The sequence below is a fragment of the Anolis carolinensis genome, chromosome 4 (genome assembly GCF_035594765.1).
Source record: "Anolis carolinensis isolate JA03-04 chromosome 4, rAnoCar3.1.pri, whole genome shotgun sequence".
Classification (NCBI taxonomy): Eukaryota; Metazoa; Chordata; class Lepidosauria; order Squamata; family Dactyloidae; genus Anolis; species Anolis carolinensis.
The window spans coordinates 213,378,961-213,397,026 of record NC_085844.1 but is presented as its reverse complement, the minus strand read 5'-3'; the positions used below and the strand labels follow the sequence as shown (position 1 = coordinate 213,397,026).

The 18,066-nt window shown below is 39.5% G+C and overlaps 1 protein-coding gene across 1 annotated transcript; it reads left to right on the top strand.

Annotated features, from left to right (window-relative positions):
- The first annotated feature begins 910 nt into the window (after nucleotides 1–910).
- Nucleotides 911–17,129, top strand: LOC100557097 (chitinase-3-like protein 1). Its single transcript, XM_008109931.3, has 11 exons — nucleotides 911–1,306; nucleotides 3,273–3,401; nucleotides 4,915–5,119; nucleotides 7,150–7,203; nucleotides 8,902–9,067; nucleotides 10,203–10,327; nucleotides 10,819–10,942; nucleotides 11,032–11,214; nucleotides 14,179–14,298; nucleotides 14,385–14,520; nucleotides 15,821–17,129. Exons 1-11 carry the CDS (start codon nucleotides 1,171–1,173, stop codon nucleotides 16,069–16,071), a joined length of 1,629 nt encoding a protein of 542 aa, XP_008108138.3. The 5' UTR covers nucleotides 911–1,170; the 3' UTR covers nucleotides 16,072–17,129.
- Nucleotides 17,130–18,066: the final 937 nt, after the last annotated feature.

The following is an 18,066-nucleotide window of genomic DNA, read 5'->3' as shown; positions in this document are numbered from 1 at the left end:
GCCTGTTTATGTTGGATAAGTGAGACTCTACTGTATATATCCCTCATTTCATATTTGCACACCTTAGGTTCAACTACATGTGACACTTAGTCTGAGACTGGTCTGAAGTAGCAATACTCAGGACCAGCCTCAGGGGCAGTGACATTTCCCATCTCTGTCTCACAGTAGAATTGGGGTGGAATTTGGGCTGTCCATCATGGCCGAAACTGGTTCAGATCTAAACAGAAGGGCTACAGAGCTCATGTTACAGCTTTTTATGACTGTCCGCTCTCCTATCCCTAGTCTTTCAATGTTATTCCTAACTTTGGAGCCAAATTTTCTGTGGTGTCTCAGAACACATCTGCTTTTTTAACTGTATCTGTAATTACAAGCCAATTCTCTCCAACATGGTCCATAATAAAATAATCTTCAGATATAAGTGAGAGTTTATAATTTCTAACAATATACATCTGTACCTTGGATTTTCAGTCGAATTTGGAGACCACCAAATAAGGGAGGAGAAGATGAATTCACTGTTTTTGAAATGATTTGTCCACGAGGCTTTAAAGCTCTGGGAAATATAGTTGTTGAAGGCTTCAGGCAACGTCCTGACCTAAGTCGCTACAGGCAAGTCCACATCTATACTGTTTTTCCCCACTTTGTTTAATTAAGGTGTTTTCTTAGAAACTAGAAACTTCTGCATGAGGTCATAAGTAGTTTTGGGGCAGGATGCCAATGGTATGCTGATAACACTCATGTTGACTTCCCACTGTCATTGGAATCTGCTGGGGTTGTGTAAATGCTGGACCAGTGGTGGGTTCTATTATGGGCAGAAAGAGGGCTAATAAACTAAAGGCAGATTCTGGTAAAACAGGGTCTCTACAGATTAGTAGTCAAGACTGGGGATTGGGCCATCCACCTGTTCTGGATTGGGTTGCAGTCATTATGAAGGAGCACACACATAGCATGGGAATACGCTTGGATCCTCTTCTGGCACTTGAGGTCTAAGGCCCCATCTACACTACCATATAATGCAGTTTTAGAATGCAGATTAACTGCATTAAACTGGATTATATGAGACTACATTGCCATATAATCCAGTTCAATGCATTCTGAAACTATTATAAGGCAGTGTAGATGGTACACCCAAGAGGGCTGCATGCAAATGATTTCTAGAATGGTTCCTTCTAAATGGAATATTTCTACAGGTGTGTTCATGAAAGTGTGTTAGTTAAAGGAAAACTTCACTCTATCTGGGATGACATTGGCATTGAACAAACAATGGACATTGGAGTATGGGCAGTTAGAAAACATCCTGGAAAACCAGGTAAGCCATTTGGATTGTAAACCCAATTCTGTTCCCTTGATAAAAGGAAGACATAGGGCCCTTCCACACAGCGCTATATCACAGAATATCAAGGCAGAAAATCCCACAATGCTTTGCATTGGGTTATCTGAGTCCACACTCAGATAATGTGGGATTTTTCTGTCTTGATATTCTGGGGTATAGGGTGGTGTGGAAGGGCCCCAAGAAAGTTGTGGAGTAGTGAATTCTAAGAATACTTCAACTTTGACAATTAAGGTTCTTATATCACTTGCCATTGTAGAAATGGTGGTAAATAGGTGAGGATGGTGTCGGTTTCAGGGGCTTTATCTTTAATTCACATCTGCCTTATGGTAAATATATTCGAAAGTGAATTGGAGAAGGGCAATTCAGAAAACGATTCTTAGAATCCTATCATACTTGTGAAAAAATATTTGCTTCTGAAACAAAAGGAAAGGGCTGGTAATGCCTATATATTTCATCTAGAATATTCAAAATGTATGAGAACAAGTGACTGTAGAGAGGCTTTTAGCATAGCACTAATTATTTTTTAAGAAGCTTTTCCTTAAAGATAGGTAGATAGGTAAGTGTGGGTGCGTGTGGAGAGAGTCAGGCTGGATCTACACTGCCAAATAGTAGAGTTTGAAGTGCATTATATGGTCAGGGTCCACACCAGGCACGGGCAAACTTCGGCCCTCCAGGTGTTTTGGACTTCAACTCCCACAATTCCTAACAGCCAGTAGGCTTTGTGGGAGTTGAAGTCCAAAATATCTGGAGGGCCAAAGTTTGCCCATGCCTGGTCTACATTGATTATATAATGTACTTCACACTGCATTATTTGGCAGTGCAGATCCAGCCAGAAAGAAAGAGCATGGATGAGAATATATTCTGATTTAAAACCACTACCATCCCTTTAAGATTCAGACTTTGTTCTTGAGGAGGGAAGAAGAATTGACAAGATCCATTTATTCTCTCATCTATGAAAAATGATTTTGCCCTTCATTTTGTGTGTGTGCCAGTAATGAAGGCAGAATGTATTGAAACCTGCTCTGCTAGTGTGAATGTTTATCTTTGCTTTGGCTCTTTGTGTACCATAATAGGAACCCAAATCCTATGCTTAATGCACACACACAAACCCCACAAAATGATAACAACTTGTATCTTATGTTAGCTGACTCATGAAACTTTTGCATACCTCTTTTGTTAGAGCAGATTTGTGCAAAATATTGTAAATATGACAATTTATGTTGTTTTAAATTTATGAAGTGTTGATGTTTTCTTTCTATAATATGAGACACGCAAATCAAGGGTCTGGAGAACAAGCCCTATGAGGAGCGGTTTAAAGAGCCGGCCATGTTTAGCCTGCAGAAGAGAAGGCTGAGAGGAGAAATGATAGACATCTATAAATGTGTGAGGGGAAGTCACAGGGAGGAGGGAGCAAGCTTGTTTTCTGCTGCGCTGCAGACTAGGACGTGGAACAACAGCTTCAAACTACAGGAAAGGAGCTGAACATTAGGAAGAACTTCCTCACTGTGAGAGCTGTTTGGCAGTGGAACTCTCTTCCCTGGAATGTGGTGGAGGCTCCACCTTAGAAGGCTTTTAAGCAGAGGCTGGATGGCCATCTGTCAGGGGTGCTTTGAATGTGATTTTCCTGCTTCTTGGCAGAGGGTTGGACTGGATGGACCATGAGGTCTCTTCCAACTCTATTATTCTCATTCTATTATTCTATGAAATTTTATATAAGAGGTTTGAAATGGTATATATCTATATATACACCATATGTTTAATTACAGTAACCAGTTACAGAAAATTGGTTTGGATTTAAGATGTTTGATATTTAGTTCTTTTTATTCTTTATTGGCAGTCAAATATTGGCAGACAAATATTATTATTTGTCTGACTTTCTATCTTTCCACTATACTACCATAATGATATTGTGCTACTATAATAACCAATGTATGTGTTTTAGGTTTGTCAACAGGGACTTTTATGTCTGGGAGATCTGATGTCCAAAGTAGAACTGTCTTTGTTCTGAACCCACTTAAGGTCATTGCTGAGCAACATCCATCAGTTCAGCTACGAAAAGAATCTGATAGTGGTAAGTTTGCTAAAGCAAAGAATCTTCATTGTTCATCTCTTGCTGATTCTTTTGACAGTCTTTATATGGAAGTATATGAAAGTGCCTACATCTGGAGTATCAGCAAATCCTGCAGTAAGATGCTGAGAGTTTTAAAGGAAAGATTTAGATACCATCTGTTCCCTTCACATAATGGATTTAATACTAAATCTGTTGCACTAACGGCAAATGCATGTGATCTTAGATCATATGCATTTCACATATATGGTTTTGAAAATTCAACTTAGTTGATAAGTACTTGAATTGCTGTAAGTCTGGATGGGATAATTTAACTCCATCCTTGCAGTGATCTTGAGGAATACGTATCTTCTAAAGTTGACATTTGTATTGAGAACAAATCCAAAGTTAATAGCAATGTATTAATACATTGATAGAGTTTTATATGTTGATTAGGCTTGGTCCCCATGTGCACCGCTCTGAGTCCCCTTGGGGAGATGGAAGCGGGTAATAAATAAAGTATTATTATTATTATTATTATTATTATTATTATTATTATTATTCTCTAGGCCTCCTGGTGGCGCAGCGGGTTAAACTGCTGAGCTGCTGAACTTGCTGACTGAAAGGTTAGCGGTTCAAATCTGGGGAGTTCAAAAACATGCAAATGTGAGTAGACCAATAGGTAACCCTCTGGCGGGAAGATAACGGTGCTCCATGCAGTCATGCCGGCCACATGACCTTGGAGGTGTCTACGGACAACGCCAGCTCTTTGGCTTAGAAATGAAGATGAGCACCAACCCCCAGAGTCAGACACGACTAGACTTAATGTCAGAGGATACTTTTAACTTTACCTTTATTAATACATACATTCTCTGTTTCATTAATAAACTGAATCTTGGCAGGGACAAATAACTAAATCCTGATATTGCTTGACATTAATACCCACTTTATAAATTCTCATGCTGCTGGTCATATTTTGTTCTCCAGCATATATCAAAAAAACCTTTTGGCCAATGATTAGAACAGCTTGAATGGGACAGTTCCTCTATAATTCAAATCTAATGCTGTCCTAATAACATCTAATTGGAGGCCAGAATGCTCCCTCTTAAACCCTCATTACAATGAACGCTATGCCCTACATCCCAAAACTCTATGCAAGTGCTTTTATTTCATTTCTCAAGGACTGAGGTGAAGAGAGGGATCTTGAAGGATTTGAAAGTGCGAGGTCTTTACTTAGCTGGCAAAATGGCAAAGATCCTTCCCTTCACTTCAATCGAACACATCAAGAGATTTCAGGAAGTTCATTTATTCAAGTGGTAATTTATAAGTAATTAATTAGGGAGGAGAGATCTTTACAAAGAAGGGGATCTGAAGGGATCCAGACTACAGGATAAGTAATGGTTTTTGAATAGAAAAGGGATAACATAATAGTATTTGTATAGGAATTTGAGAGTCTTGAGAGACACTACACTTTTACAGCATGTGTGCGAACTAAAATGAAAACTGATGTTCCACATAATCTCCACTTTCTTCCCAGGTTATCCTTGCCACATTGTGTGTTACATCACTAACTGGGCCCAGTACCGTCCTGCTCCAGGAACGTTTTTCCCTAAGGATACAGATCCCATGCTGTGCACACATTATGCCTTTGCATTTGCGATTATTAAAGACAATCGGATTTCTCCTTTTGAATGGAACGACGTAGATGTCCTCTACCCTCAGACACAAGCACTTAAGCAGAGGTCAGGTAGAAATACGCAATGTTCAGATGGAAATGCTGGGTGGGATGGGAAGCCTTTCATGTCTTGTAAGAAGCAAAGGAATTATTTGGGAGGTCTGTGGAGCTAAGCAAAATAGGTAACGAAATTACTAGATCCAGATGATTCTAGCCTCATCACACCAGAGCATGGATCCACTTTAAATCCGGTTTCTTGCTTCTGCAGAATTCTGTGGTTTGTAGTTTAGTGAGCTGTTTAAAGGCCCTTCCCTAAACTAAAAGTCCCAGAATTCTGCAAGAGGCAGAAAGTGGATTTAAAGTGGATTCATGCTCTAGTGTTGCGAGGTGATTAGAGCTTTCAGGTCCTCTGTTTTAGTGGGTGTGCATGCCACGTCTGCACAGAACCATTATAAAGAAATAACAACTTACAGAACTTCAGCATTGGTGTCTACTTATTCTGAGAGAAGTCCCTCCCCCATCTGTAAAGCAATGTTTCATGTACACAACAGTTGCACAACTGGGAAGGAGGTGTGGGCAAAAGAGCAACCTCTGCCTCACCCCCATTAGTATAATAATGGAGAATTGTGCTCCATTTGTATGCTTACTAGATCTAGGTTCTATTACCTAATACACATCTATGTGTGCTCTTCTTTCCTTTATATTGCATTGCTTTGATTCTAAGTCCTCTTCTGCATTGCCTGATAATACAGATTATCAAAATCAGAAAACCCACAGTATCTAATTTGAACAGGATTATCTTCATCTGCCATATCATCCAGTTCAAAACAGATAATGTGGATTTTATGCAGCTGTAAGTAAGTAGTAAGTAAGTAAAAGTTTATTTGTATACCGCCCTCTCTCCCGAAAGGGACTCAGGGCGGTTTCCAATATAAAATCAGCATAAAACATTGTACAATAAAACACTGGAGACACTATAAAACGCTATATTAAAAACAAAAACAAAACATAACAATTGACTAAAACAATCACATAAGCAGAAGGAATATAGTCACTCAAATAACATATGAATCTGCAAAGAAAAAAGAAAAAAGACCACTGGGATGGAGGAGAGGATGGCCTGGAGGGACCACTAGAAGGGGCCTTAGTTACACTTCCCCCCATATAAACATTTATAAAAATGGGGTGCATCTTAGAATCATGGGTGGTTTTTTACACACACACACACACATACATATGGAGCCCCTGGTGGCACAGTGTGTTAAACTGCTGAGCTGCTGAACTTGCTGACCAAAAGGTCGGCAGTTTGAATTGGGGAAGCAGAGTGAGCTCCTGCTGTTAGCCCCAGCTTCTGCCAACTTAGCAGTTCCAAAACATGCAAATGTGAGTAGATCAATAGGTACTGCTCTGGTGGAAAGGCAACAGCACTCCATGCAGTCATGCCTGTCACATGACCTTGGAGGTGTCTACGGACAATGCTGGCTTTTTGGTTTAGAAGTGAAGATGAGCACCAGCCCTCAGCATTGGACATTAGACTTAATGTCAGAGGAAAACCTTTACCATATATATATATGAGAGAGAGAGAGAGAGAGAGAAGTGTGCATCTTACAATTGATGGTGTTTTAGAACAGAAGAAATATGGTATTTGTAGTGTGTGTGTTCCAAATTGAATACAATAGCCAGTGCGTTTAACATTTATACTTGTAAAATGGAAACTCTCAGTTGTAAAGTACTAAGGATACTAACTACGTATTCTGTGAGCAGTGCAGAAAGAGATGTGTGGTTGAAATGTAATAACTCCAAGTGCAGAATCGGTGGACAAACAGGTGATCCTACGTTGATGCTGAGAATTGGAGTCTAGTTTGGGGTGGTGCATAGAAAACGGAGTACCTCCTTCCTAAAAAAGTTAGTTGCTTCATACTGTTGAATGGTAGGACCAGCCTAGTCCCCAAGCCTTAAATGTTACTGATGTAATACCAATGGTTGTTCAAGTGTATGTGTGATGATTTCACCTGAAATAACACTAACTATACATGTCCTATCATAAGCCCACTTCCAATTCTGGTCTAAACACAAAAACTATTTTTCTTTTCACAGAAACCCAAATGCGTTGACCCTGCTTGCTGTTGGAGGATGGAACTTTGGCTCAGGGTAATTTTTTTTAATTGACTTTTGGATTGATTACAGCAGTGATGCTAAGGCCACTGTGACTTGAAGAGTAGCTTAGTTGTCGGTACAGTGGATTGTTTGAAACTGGGGGCTTTTGGGTTAATTTAGGTTGGGGCATTTCAAGAATTGTGGCATATACTTGGAAGCTTCCTCTTTGCTCCTCAAGACCTATGCTATAGCTCTTGAGACAATAGAAACGGGAGGATAATGATTATGAAGAAGAGTTATTCTTTCTTCCACTCTTTGCCTTTCTTTTTGCATTTGCACATACCGGTATATTTTTATCTTACTCTACCAAGAACTCATTTCCACTGTACATACCATCATGGTGCGATTATTCCCCTTTAAGTGCCATAGAATCACAGTTAGAAGAGACCATGAGGGTTTCCATCCTAACCTGCTGTCTGTGTGAATGAGCCAGAAGAAACATAATATCATAAATTTTTACTCTGTCATTGTGGAGTTCAATCCATCAGACTTTAAATTCTCCACCTGGTCAGATGACAAATTTTTGTACTTTAATCATGACTAATTTCAACAATTATAGGATCATCCAAAATCCTCTGTGTTACAATGATCCAACTGCATCTCATTAAAAGTCATCTGAAAATGAAATTCAAAACTCCCCAAAAAACAAAACAAAACAACAACAACAACAGTCATGATTTAAACTACAATTAATTCCGGTGGAAACTAAGGACAATTAACTAATTGGTATAAATAGTTCTCCCTTTAACCCTTTCCCTCATGAACAGAAACAGAACGGAAACATGTTTTGCACTGAGTTCCACATATAATTTCTGCATTTTATAGTTCTGTGAACCAGATCCCAATCCCATTATCCCTTCAGGGAGGATTTTTTTTGCTACTGTTTCTTGCTCTTCATGCCTAAAAAGATACACACTCTGCTTTGATTTTTGCCCTTCCCACCTGCTGGCATTGCACTTGTCTTATAAACATTTGTGTTTATTAGGCAGGCAACATGTTTATCTTTTATAAGTGTTTAGTCAGGACTTTTCTGCATAACTAGACATGGAAGTGGGAGAAAGGTGATTTTGGAGCAACTAGTCATCACTATACATTGCTAGGGGGAGAAAGAAGCAAGAAGTGAAGAAAGGTGAAAAATAAATCAAATAAATAAAAATTGTCCAAATTGTAAGGCAACTCATTATCTACATGGCAGCATTACCCTTAGCTTCTTCCATACCTGCAAAATAATTCAGCTGCAATGTGCAAATTATTTTCAGACACATGGCCTGAAACAGCGGCTAGTTTATGTTTCCAACCAATAGATTTGTTTTTTCCTATTGGTGTTATCATCCACTTTACACACTAACTTCCCCAGAAGGAGATTCAGTGACAGAAATTTGGATCACATGTGCACTTGCTCCCTATTCCCTTCCTTCTGGCCCCATAGCGCCTCTCCCACCCCAGTGAGAGATTCATGTAATAAAATTGAATAAAACAATAAATGTTCAGAAATTGTACCTACCCAGTGAGCGCAGACTTTCATGCCTTTAAAAATGAATGTAAAAGCAAAATGTTGGAAGGAACTATATTTGCTGAACCCACTAACCTCCAGTCACCCCACCCAACTCTCCTACCACTCCGATCCTATTTGGTGTAAAATGCTTTTTGCATAGAATTGTTTAATCAAGGAATTTCATTCCCCTTCCCTAGCTTCAGTGAAATGCTTTCTACCTCAGCCAATCGCCAAACCTTCATTGAGTCAACAACGGTGTATTTACGGCAACATGGATTTGATGGGCTTGATCTGGACTTCGAATATCCAGGTTCTAGGGGTAGCCCTCCTGAGGATAAGCAACGCTTCACTTTGTTGGTCCAGGTAAGAGATCAGTAAGTTCCCCTGGTTATACCTACCAACTGGAGAAGAAATGGTTACATTGGTGAGAAGAATTCTCCTACTGACAGTTTTGCATCAGATAAAGGCTAAATGTTTTAGGGTCTGTCTATTTCACCCCCCCCCCCCCCTCCAATAATGAGTCTCCCTTCGGGGGGTGAGAAGGGCGTGATATAAATGCTTGTAATAAATAATAATATGTGGCACCTTTAGCAGAGAAAGTGCCTCTTTTAGGTTTTACCCAAACTCACATTTTGCTCTGGAATTTCTAGTAAAATTTGGACTGTGGCTGAGTTGCATGTTACAATTAAGATTGGGATGGCTTGGGAGTGGTGACCGAGTCTGTTTGTCAGACATCACCATTTATTTTACATGTCCAGTGCTGCTTTGTGCTTTGTGACATTAAAGAAGTGGAGGGGAAGTCCTTGACTTTTCCTTTGTGCTTGGATCCATCACCACTGCTGCTTTCTCCCGGGAAGGGGGGGGGGGTCATTTTTCTCAGAAAGAGGTGCCCAGTCATGTGATCAACAATGCGAAAGTTTTGGGATACCTCCTCACCATTGATTGCATGGCTGGGTGCCTTCTTCTGATATCCCAACAAGCGACTTCCTCAGCAAGGCTCTCCTGGGAAGCCGTTTGTTCGGAAGGCAGCAGTAGGCAAATCACTTTGAAGGAGAAGAAGAAATAAAATGGTGCTTATTCAAACTTTAGTGCAGTATATTATAGATAGGCGCTGTTCCAGATTCCCTAATGGGCTCTGAGGGCTGAACAATCTGAATTTCAGATGTATTATTTTGGTGGTGTAAACCAGGGCTTTAAAACTTCTCAATTTGGAAACCATGTACTGATTAAAAGTCAACATCTGTAAGCCTTGCTAAGCAAGCTGATTTTCCTTTTTATGAAGTACAGCTGAAGCATCTTCTGCGGAGTCCACTGTAAACACTGCATAATTTGTATAATGTCTAAAACAACCACTAGGTGACATTCAGAAAACATTTACTGTTACCAATTTTTTCGGAACCCCAACATTGAGCTAAGAGGGCCCCCATCTAGGGTTGGGACCCACAGTTTAAGAAGCAGTGATTCTAACAAGCTCTTGTGTACCTTTTTGCTTTCCTAGGAACTATCAGAAGCTTTTGATGAAGAAGCCAAGAGGACTGGAAAAAATAGATTGTTGCTTAGTGCAGCAGTTGCTGCTGGCAAAGACACAATTGATTCAGCATATGAAGTTGAAAAAATAAGCATGTGAGTTGAAAGAAAAAAAAATAGCTTCATGGAATGAAGCCATGATATTTCATTTTTTAAAGAGAGTGCTGAACCCAAATGCATTTGCCTATAAACCCAAACCCTAATTTTTGTCTGATATTCCAAATGTTGTAAAATAGCTATTGATAAGATGTTATCTAGATGTTATTGTCTTTCTCTTGAAACTTTGTGTTGTCCTGTAGTTGCTATTTTCCTTTTTCTTACCATATGTACATAACAATTAAAAAGGGAAAGGCAAAATAGCTGCACAATGCCTTTTTGATTAGTAATATTAAGGCTGCTTTGTTTGGCAATTTCCTTGAGATCAAGAAACATCTCTTTGGGTCTTAGAAGCAATTTTGTGCCTTGGTTCCTGAGATTAAAATAGGGTGGTGGTGGTGGTGGTGGTGGTGGTGGTGATAATTGAACAATAACGCCTTTCTGAATATGTTCCTTGAGCTGATCTAATTCTAAGTTCTATTTTCTTACAGGGTGCTAGACTCAGTGGGTGTGATGGCCTATGATTTCCATGGTGGTACTTTTGACAAAGTCACAGGACACAACAGTCCCTTGTATGCTGGTGATTACCCATGGGAAAATGAATATTTCAACTGTGTAAGAACATGGAAATCAGTATATTTTCTCATGTGACTGGTGATATAGTTAAGCAGTAGTTCTTAGAATTTTTCTTGTTCTTCCTTTAGGAAAAGGCCATGAATTACTGGGTTGAACAAGGTGCGAGTCCTGAAAAACTTCTTATGGGATTCCCCACTTATGGACGCACCTTTAGACTAAGCAGCACCAAAACATCTGTGGGTGCCCCTGCCAGTGGTCCTGCTTCTGCAGGGAAATATACACGCGAGGAAGGCTTCTGGGCTTATTACGAGGTAATGAACTCAATGAATCTGAGCAATTCTTTGCTTGTCAGGCTTGGTGGGCCTACCACCACTATCCGAAGTTATTCAGAATGTGCAGGGAAGTAATTCTTCAAACAGCACCTAATTAAACTAAAGATTTTTCTACTGCAAGATACAGCCCTGCCTGTCAATTTGGACAATTTCTAAAGACATTCTGCATTTATGGAGATAAGGCTGTTCATGGTTGATTTATGTATGCATGTATGTGTGTATGTATGTATGTATGTATGTATGTATGTATTTATTTAGAGCATTTATATTCTCACACTTCACCTAAAAGAAATCTGTGCCACTTTGTTGTTGTTTGCTTTCAAGTCATTCTGACTTCTGACCCTAGACTATTTTAACCATTCCCTGCCTTCAGGCTTACAATCTAAAAAACATGAAACACATAGAAAACCAATGGAAATGGGCAAAAGTATGAAGTTCAGCCAATGTGGGCTGTCCTTCTCCTTTAGAAGGCCAGATCAATGACACTTGATGTGGAAAAGAGGGCATTTCTCTGGGCTCTGGATTCAAAGCACAATGATGGTTTATATGTCCCCTGGGCAATGTCTCTGTAGATGACCAATTCTCTCACACGAGAAGCAACTTGCAGTATGTTCTCAAGTCGCGTCTGACACGATTTAAAAAGTGTTGATCATACGTAGGAGCCCTCGGTGGTGCAGTGTGTTAAAGCACTGAGTTGTTGAACTTGCAGACCAAAAGGTCGCAGGTTCAAATCCGGGGAGCTGAGTGAGCTCCAGCTTCTGCCAACCTAGCAGTTCGAAAACATGCAAATGTGAGTAGATCAATAGGTACCGCTCCGTGGGAAGGTAACGGCGCTTCATGCAGTCATGCTGGCCACATGACATTGGAGATGTCTATGGACAACGCTGGCTCTTTGGCTTAGAAATGGAGATGAGCACCAACCCCCAGAGTCGGACACGACTTAATGTCAGGGGATACCTTTACCTTTATTAATACATACATTCTCTGTTTCATTAATAAAATGAATCTTGGCAGGGACAAATAACTAAATCCTGATATTGCTTGACATTAATACCCACTTTATAAATTCTCATGCTGCTGGTCATATTTTGTTCTCCAGCACACATCAAATGATTAGAACAGCTTGAATGGGAAGATCTTGAAGGATTTGAAAGTGCGAGGTTTTTACTTAGCTGGCAAAATGGCAAAGATCCCTCCCTTCACCTCCCTTCACCTCAATCCAACACATCAGAAGATTTCAGGAAGTTCATTTATTCAAGTGGTAATTTATAAGTAATTAATTAGGGAGGAGAGATCTTTACAAAGAAGGGGATCTGAAGGGATCCAGACTACAGGATAAGTAATGGTTTTTGAATAGAAAAGGGATAACATTTTTTGAATTTGAAAAGCCTCAGCTTGCAACTTATTTATTCTCCGAATTAAAATCCAAAAGAAAAAAAACTACTACTTTCCCCTAAGCAGCTCTGGCAACCTTAAAAACACACTTCATATCAGCACTTGACGAAGCTAATGTTAACAGTTCCCTGGCAGACATTCAGCAAACACCCAGTAAGCTGATACTCACAAAAATATTTATTGTTTCCTCATTGCAGATAAATCCAAGGGCATTACTAGTTTCTGATTCTTCCAGTCCTTTCACCTCACTCCCCAGTTCACTGTGTTCTTCTTTTTCAATCCTTTTACTCCAGCCTCACCCTTTCTTTACACACACCTCCCATTTCCCCAGCCGTTCCTTATCCCACTGATCTGTGTTACGTCTTGGCCAGCCCTACCCACTCTCCTTTAGTTCAGGAAGTTCTGACTTCATTTGTTTGAAAGCAAGGCCCTCTTTCTTCACTGCTCTGTCACAGGACCTCCTATAGGACTACGGTTTGTCTTTGTGGAAACAGAATGATGAACTATACCTTTCACTTGATCCAACCAAGGAGCTCTTCAGTTAGCTGCTTCCTAGGGGACAGGTGTTTGACTCAGAACCTGTTCTTTCCAGTGGTATAGTGGACACTGAATGCAAAAGTTAGGATTGTTCATGCCAATTTTGTTGTATGGTTATGAAAGCTGGGCAATAAAAAAAATCTGATCAGAGAAAAATCAATTCATTTGAAATATGGTGCTGGAAAAGAGTTCTATGTGGGATAATAAAAAGACATATAAATGGGTTGAACAAGGTGCGAGTCCTGAAAAACTTCTTATGGGATTCCTTGTGTCTAAACTCTGCCTAGAAGTCCATGCGATTTAACTGAGACTATTGTACTTTGATTTTTTCATGAGAAGGCACTATAGGAGGTCCTGTGACTAGAAAAGGCAATAAGGGAGAAGGCAGTAGAAAAAGGGGAAGACCTTTTTACAGATGGATAGACCCAATCAAATAAAACACACCTAAATCTGCAAAACCTCAGCAGAGCCAATGAAGATAGGGTGACTTGGAGGTCTCCTATTCATAAGGCTGCCATAAATTGAAGTTGACTTGATAGCAGTTAACAACAACATAATCATAAAATGTTGAACTGCAGGCCATTATCATGATTCTCCTGGTAGCTGCAGCTCCAAAAAGGTCCAAAAATGGAGGCAGCTTCATGAATTTATACCAACAATGTTGCTAGGCAGATTTCTTCCCCCTATGATTAATTTTTCCAAGCACTGGCATTTTTTACCTTTTCAGGACCAATGCAACTGAAAACAGTTTGCAATACAAAATATTGGAAGTGTAATTGTCCAGTCATCTACTACGGTAGCAGTATGCACAATCTTAGGAAATGGCCATATACCTGGAAATGAAACCTGATTTTTCTTGCGCAGAATTCATCCTTCCATGAGTGGAGCTGTTGAAATATGGCGTACATCTCTAACATCAGTAGAACCAAATGTTACAATGAATGCATCAGATCAAAAAGCAGACTTTCCCCAATTTATTAACAGTTATAACATGGGATGTTTGTTTTCCAGATCTGTGATTTCCTAAAAGCTGGTGCTACTAAAGAGTGGATTGAAGATCAGTCAGTTCCCTATGCCCACCACAATTCTGAGTGGGTTGGCTATGATGATGAAAGGAGCTTTAGATACAAAGTAAGGGCTTCTTTGCTTACATCTTGGTTCACTTTTCTTCTTATACCTCTTGCTTACACATTTATCTCAATTGGTTTTGCTGGCAGACTCAGTTTGTGAAGGACAACAAGTTTGGTGGTGCCATTGTATGGGCAGTTGACCTGGATGACTTCAGAGGCACCTTCTGTGATAGTGGACCTTACCCTCTGATGCATGAGCTGAAGAAATCTCTTTCAGGCAATGGTGAGATGATGCCAACTAACCACGGGGTGTTGGTGTTATTAAAAAGAAAGCAGAGAGGGTACCAAAGGGAGTTAAATCATTTTTTGCATTCCACGTTTGGAACTGTCTTGCATTTCCTTTGAAGTTGTGTTTAATCAGAGGGATTGTGCATTAGCAATAATTTCCTGAAGTAATTACAGTAGGGCAGATTTTTAGTAGCTATTAACAACTTTTTGTTCTTGCTCTCTCTCTCTCTCTTTTTGATTTGATATGTGTCTGTTTAAGAGTTGAGGCAACTCCTAAATGGATACTCAAGGGATTATGGTTCTCCTGCTTTTGCACTGGTTTAAAAGGAACCTCAAGAAAGAATTCTTCTTCTGCACTACATTACATATATTTATTAGAAAATTATTAATATGTGGAACTTAGTTTCCATGCTGACCTTATTGAGTAGGAAGTAAGGGCTCCCCCAGACTGCCCATTGGTACAGCAACATTGATCTTATTCCAGAGCAGTATAATTGGAGCTTAGTAATAAAATGCTGCACCAAAATGATTTTAAGTGGAGTGTGTGGATTGCAAATAGTATTTGGAAAATATGGAGAGGGGAAGCGATTGGGTAGACTCGTTACTTTGTAACAAACATGATTTCCACAAATGCACCAGTAAATATCTAATTGGAAAAATAGGACACTCCTTTAGAATAAAACAAATTAGGAAAAAGTCATATATTCCTGTAATTAATAAAATGTTGTTTGTGTTTAATATCACAATACGGACTGTCACTTTCTGATACATTTGTGAAGTCAGATTGGCTTTTAAATTCTCAGTACATTTAGTGAGACTTATTTCTTGAACAAAACTTTGGGATTGCAGCCTTTATCTCCACAGCTCATTCTTGAAAACAGCATAGTAACATTCTACAACAAGATCACCTATGTTACATAGGAGCCATGGTGGCACAGTGGTTTAACCCTTGCGAACTGCTGACCTGAAAATTGGGAATCCACAAGATGGAGTGAGCTTCTGTCTATCAGCTCTAGCTTGCAGGGACTCCCAGTAACATATCTGGCGTCCCCTGGGAAACGTCTCTGTAGATGACCAATTCTCTCACACCAGAAGCGACTTGTTAACACGATAAAAAAACCCATATTACATGACAGGATTTATTTGTCTCTTGGTTATAGTGAAGTTGAGTTCACACTGTGTCGATGCAGAGTATATTCCTTTATAGTCATAGGCTGTAGGCTGCTTGGAATTTGTTGGAATAATATGGCTGATTACAAGACAACAATAATGTGATTTTCTCATATTTCTTTCAGTATGTGGAGGCTCTGGAATTGCACCAACCTTGATCCCTTTGCCTACTGAAACATCCTTCAGCACTCCTGAACCTACCACTGTTTTACCTGAGAACTTTTGCCGTGGTAAACCTGATGGCAACTATGCTTACCTACCAGATCCACACAAATTCATCTCATGCTCTAATGAAAACACATATATAATGGACTGTCCTGATGGTCTGGTCTTTTATGAGAAGAAAGGCTACTGTGATTGGCCAGTTGTGTTTTAATTTTGTGAAAACAGATGTGATGAAATTCCCCTTACCCACAAGATTCAGGTTGATACAACACAAGCACAATCTCCGAAGCATGCCCAGCAGTTAAGGTTTTTTAAAATTATCATTGAAGTCAAAGGTGATTATCCATTTAGTGCTAGATTTCTGGATTAGATTTGTAAAACCTGATTGGAGTTATGCCCATACACATAAATATTATTATGTTTGCTCTGAAAGATTCACAACCATACACCTGAATTGTCCTCAATATTCTACTCATGGTTGCTACTAGACAGGGATTGTTTTTCCACACTGTGTTTTCTGGCTCATGGAACTGAAACAAAGTGCCCACAGCAGTCTCTACTATTGTACTTTACTGCAAAGAAAAAAACACTGCACTTTAGTGGGAATATTATAATGGGATGTACTTCCAACTTCTCTACACTTGTTCTGCCCATCTCTACCTCTCTGTTTTTCTCTGATCTGATCCCTCAAGATACTAGAATTACAGTATTACAAACACAGAACTCTGATACTTCCAAGTTCTGAAATTACCATTTTGAAATTTGTTTCAGCCTTTTCTCTAAATTATACGGAATTATATTGCTTCCAAATCTTGAACTGGGTGGCTTTTATAATTGAGTGGAAGTCTTAATGAAATTGCAAATTCTGGAACTCCGACAGAATTTCACCTTTTTAAAAAATCACCTTTAAAAATTCCCCTTTTTGTAAAACTTTGCTCACTCGGTTTTCATAACCTCTGTGTGTCTAGAACTAGTCTTTCACTTGAGGATGTCATGCTTATTATTTGACATGTGTTTCACCATAACAGAGGATCAGGCAACTCTTTTGAAAGCATTTTCATATTTTCAGAAAGGAGTATGACATTGTCTAATTGTATCATACTCCAAAATTTGTGTTGCCTTATTTAAGTAACTGCTGGTATGAGATGCAGATAGCTCAGGCATGGGCAAACTTGGGCCCTTCCTTCAGGTGTTTTGGACTTCAACTCCCACCATTCCTAACAGCCTCAGGCCCCTTCCTTTTCCCCCTTAAGCGAGGAGAAGGAGGAGAAGGAGATGCTTAAGCGGCTGAGGGGGAAAAGGAAGGGGCCTGAGGCTGTTAGGAATGGTGGGAGCTGAAGTCCAAAACACCTGGAGGGAGGGCCCAAGTTTGCCCATGCCTGAGCTGTTATAAAAATCTTTAAAGAAAAACAAAACAGGGCATTTTAGGGTAGACTGCATACCTTGGTATAAACACTGAACATGTTTCCTTCTGCTCTAAACTTGTAAAATCAAAAGTGGAAATAAAAGCATGAGCAAATTTCAAAATGGCAAACCTGAAGTATTTTAAAATTTTGATGTTATGCTCTTCTTGTGACATTGGAAACATAGGAATATGAACATCTTTACAAATATGTTCAAAATAGTCTGTTTTGGAGAATGAACCAAAACTAAAAGACTAATACCAACCAGAAGCGGTCCAACAATGAGGTGAATTAAGCAGTCGCCTGTGGCGCAAAACATATGGGGGCGCAGTCGAGACTGCTTTTTCTGTTGATTTGTTGTAAAACATGATGTTTTCATGCTTAGTTTGTAAGATCTTAATGTAATTTGATCTTTAATAGGCTTTCCCTTAATCCCTCCTTATTATCCAACATTTTTGCTTATCCAACGCTTTTATTTTTCAGTGATTGTTTTGGGGGGTGGGGCGCCAAAATTCTGTTCGCCTACACTTGAAAAATACCTAGGGCCGGCTCTGATACCAACAATCATTGTTGACTGCTGTCCAAAAAGTGTCCAAGAAGCTTTGGAATGAATAAAACAATATACACGACCAGCCTTCTGTACAATGTATCCTGCTGTTTCTATATTATTTACATGGAACAATAAAATATATTCATCAGCAAAGTGATGTTATCTTTCTTTTGAAGAGATAGAAGGAAACACTGTAAATATTGCCCACATCTATTATTGTAAGTGAACAGCTGTATCATTTCCATATAGAGAC

What these genes read in the sequence shown, in the direction of transcription:
- LOC100557097 (XM_008109931.3), top strand. Translation starts at nt 1,171, where the DNA reads ATGGAATATTTCTACAGGTGTGTTCATGAAAGTGTGTTAGTTAAAGGA. An exon ending in GGATGGAACTTTGGCTCAGG is followed by an intron (nt 7,204 to 8,901) that starts GTAATTTTTTTT and finishes CCCCTTCCCTAG; the next exon opens with CTTCAGTGAAATGCTTTCTA. An exon ending in AAAGGAGCTTTAGATACAAA is followed by an intron (nt 14,299 to 14,384) that starts GTAAGGGCTTCT and finishes TTTTGCTGGCAG; the next exon opens with ACTCAGTTTGTGAAGGACAA.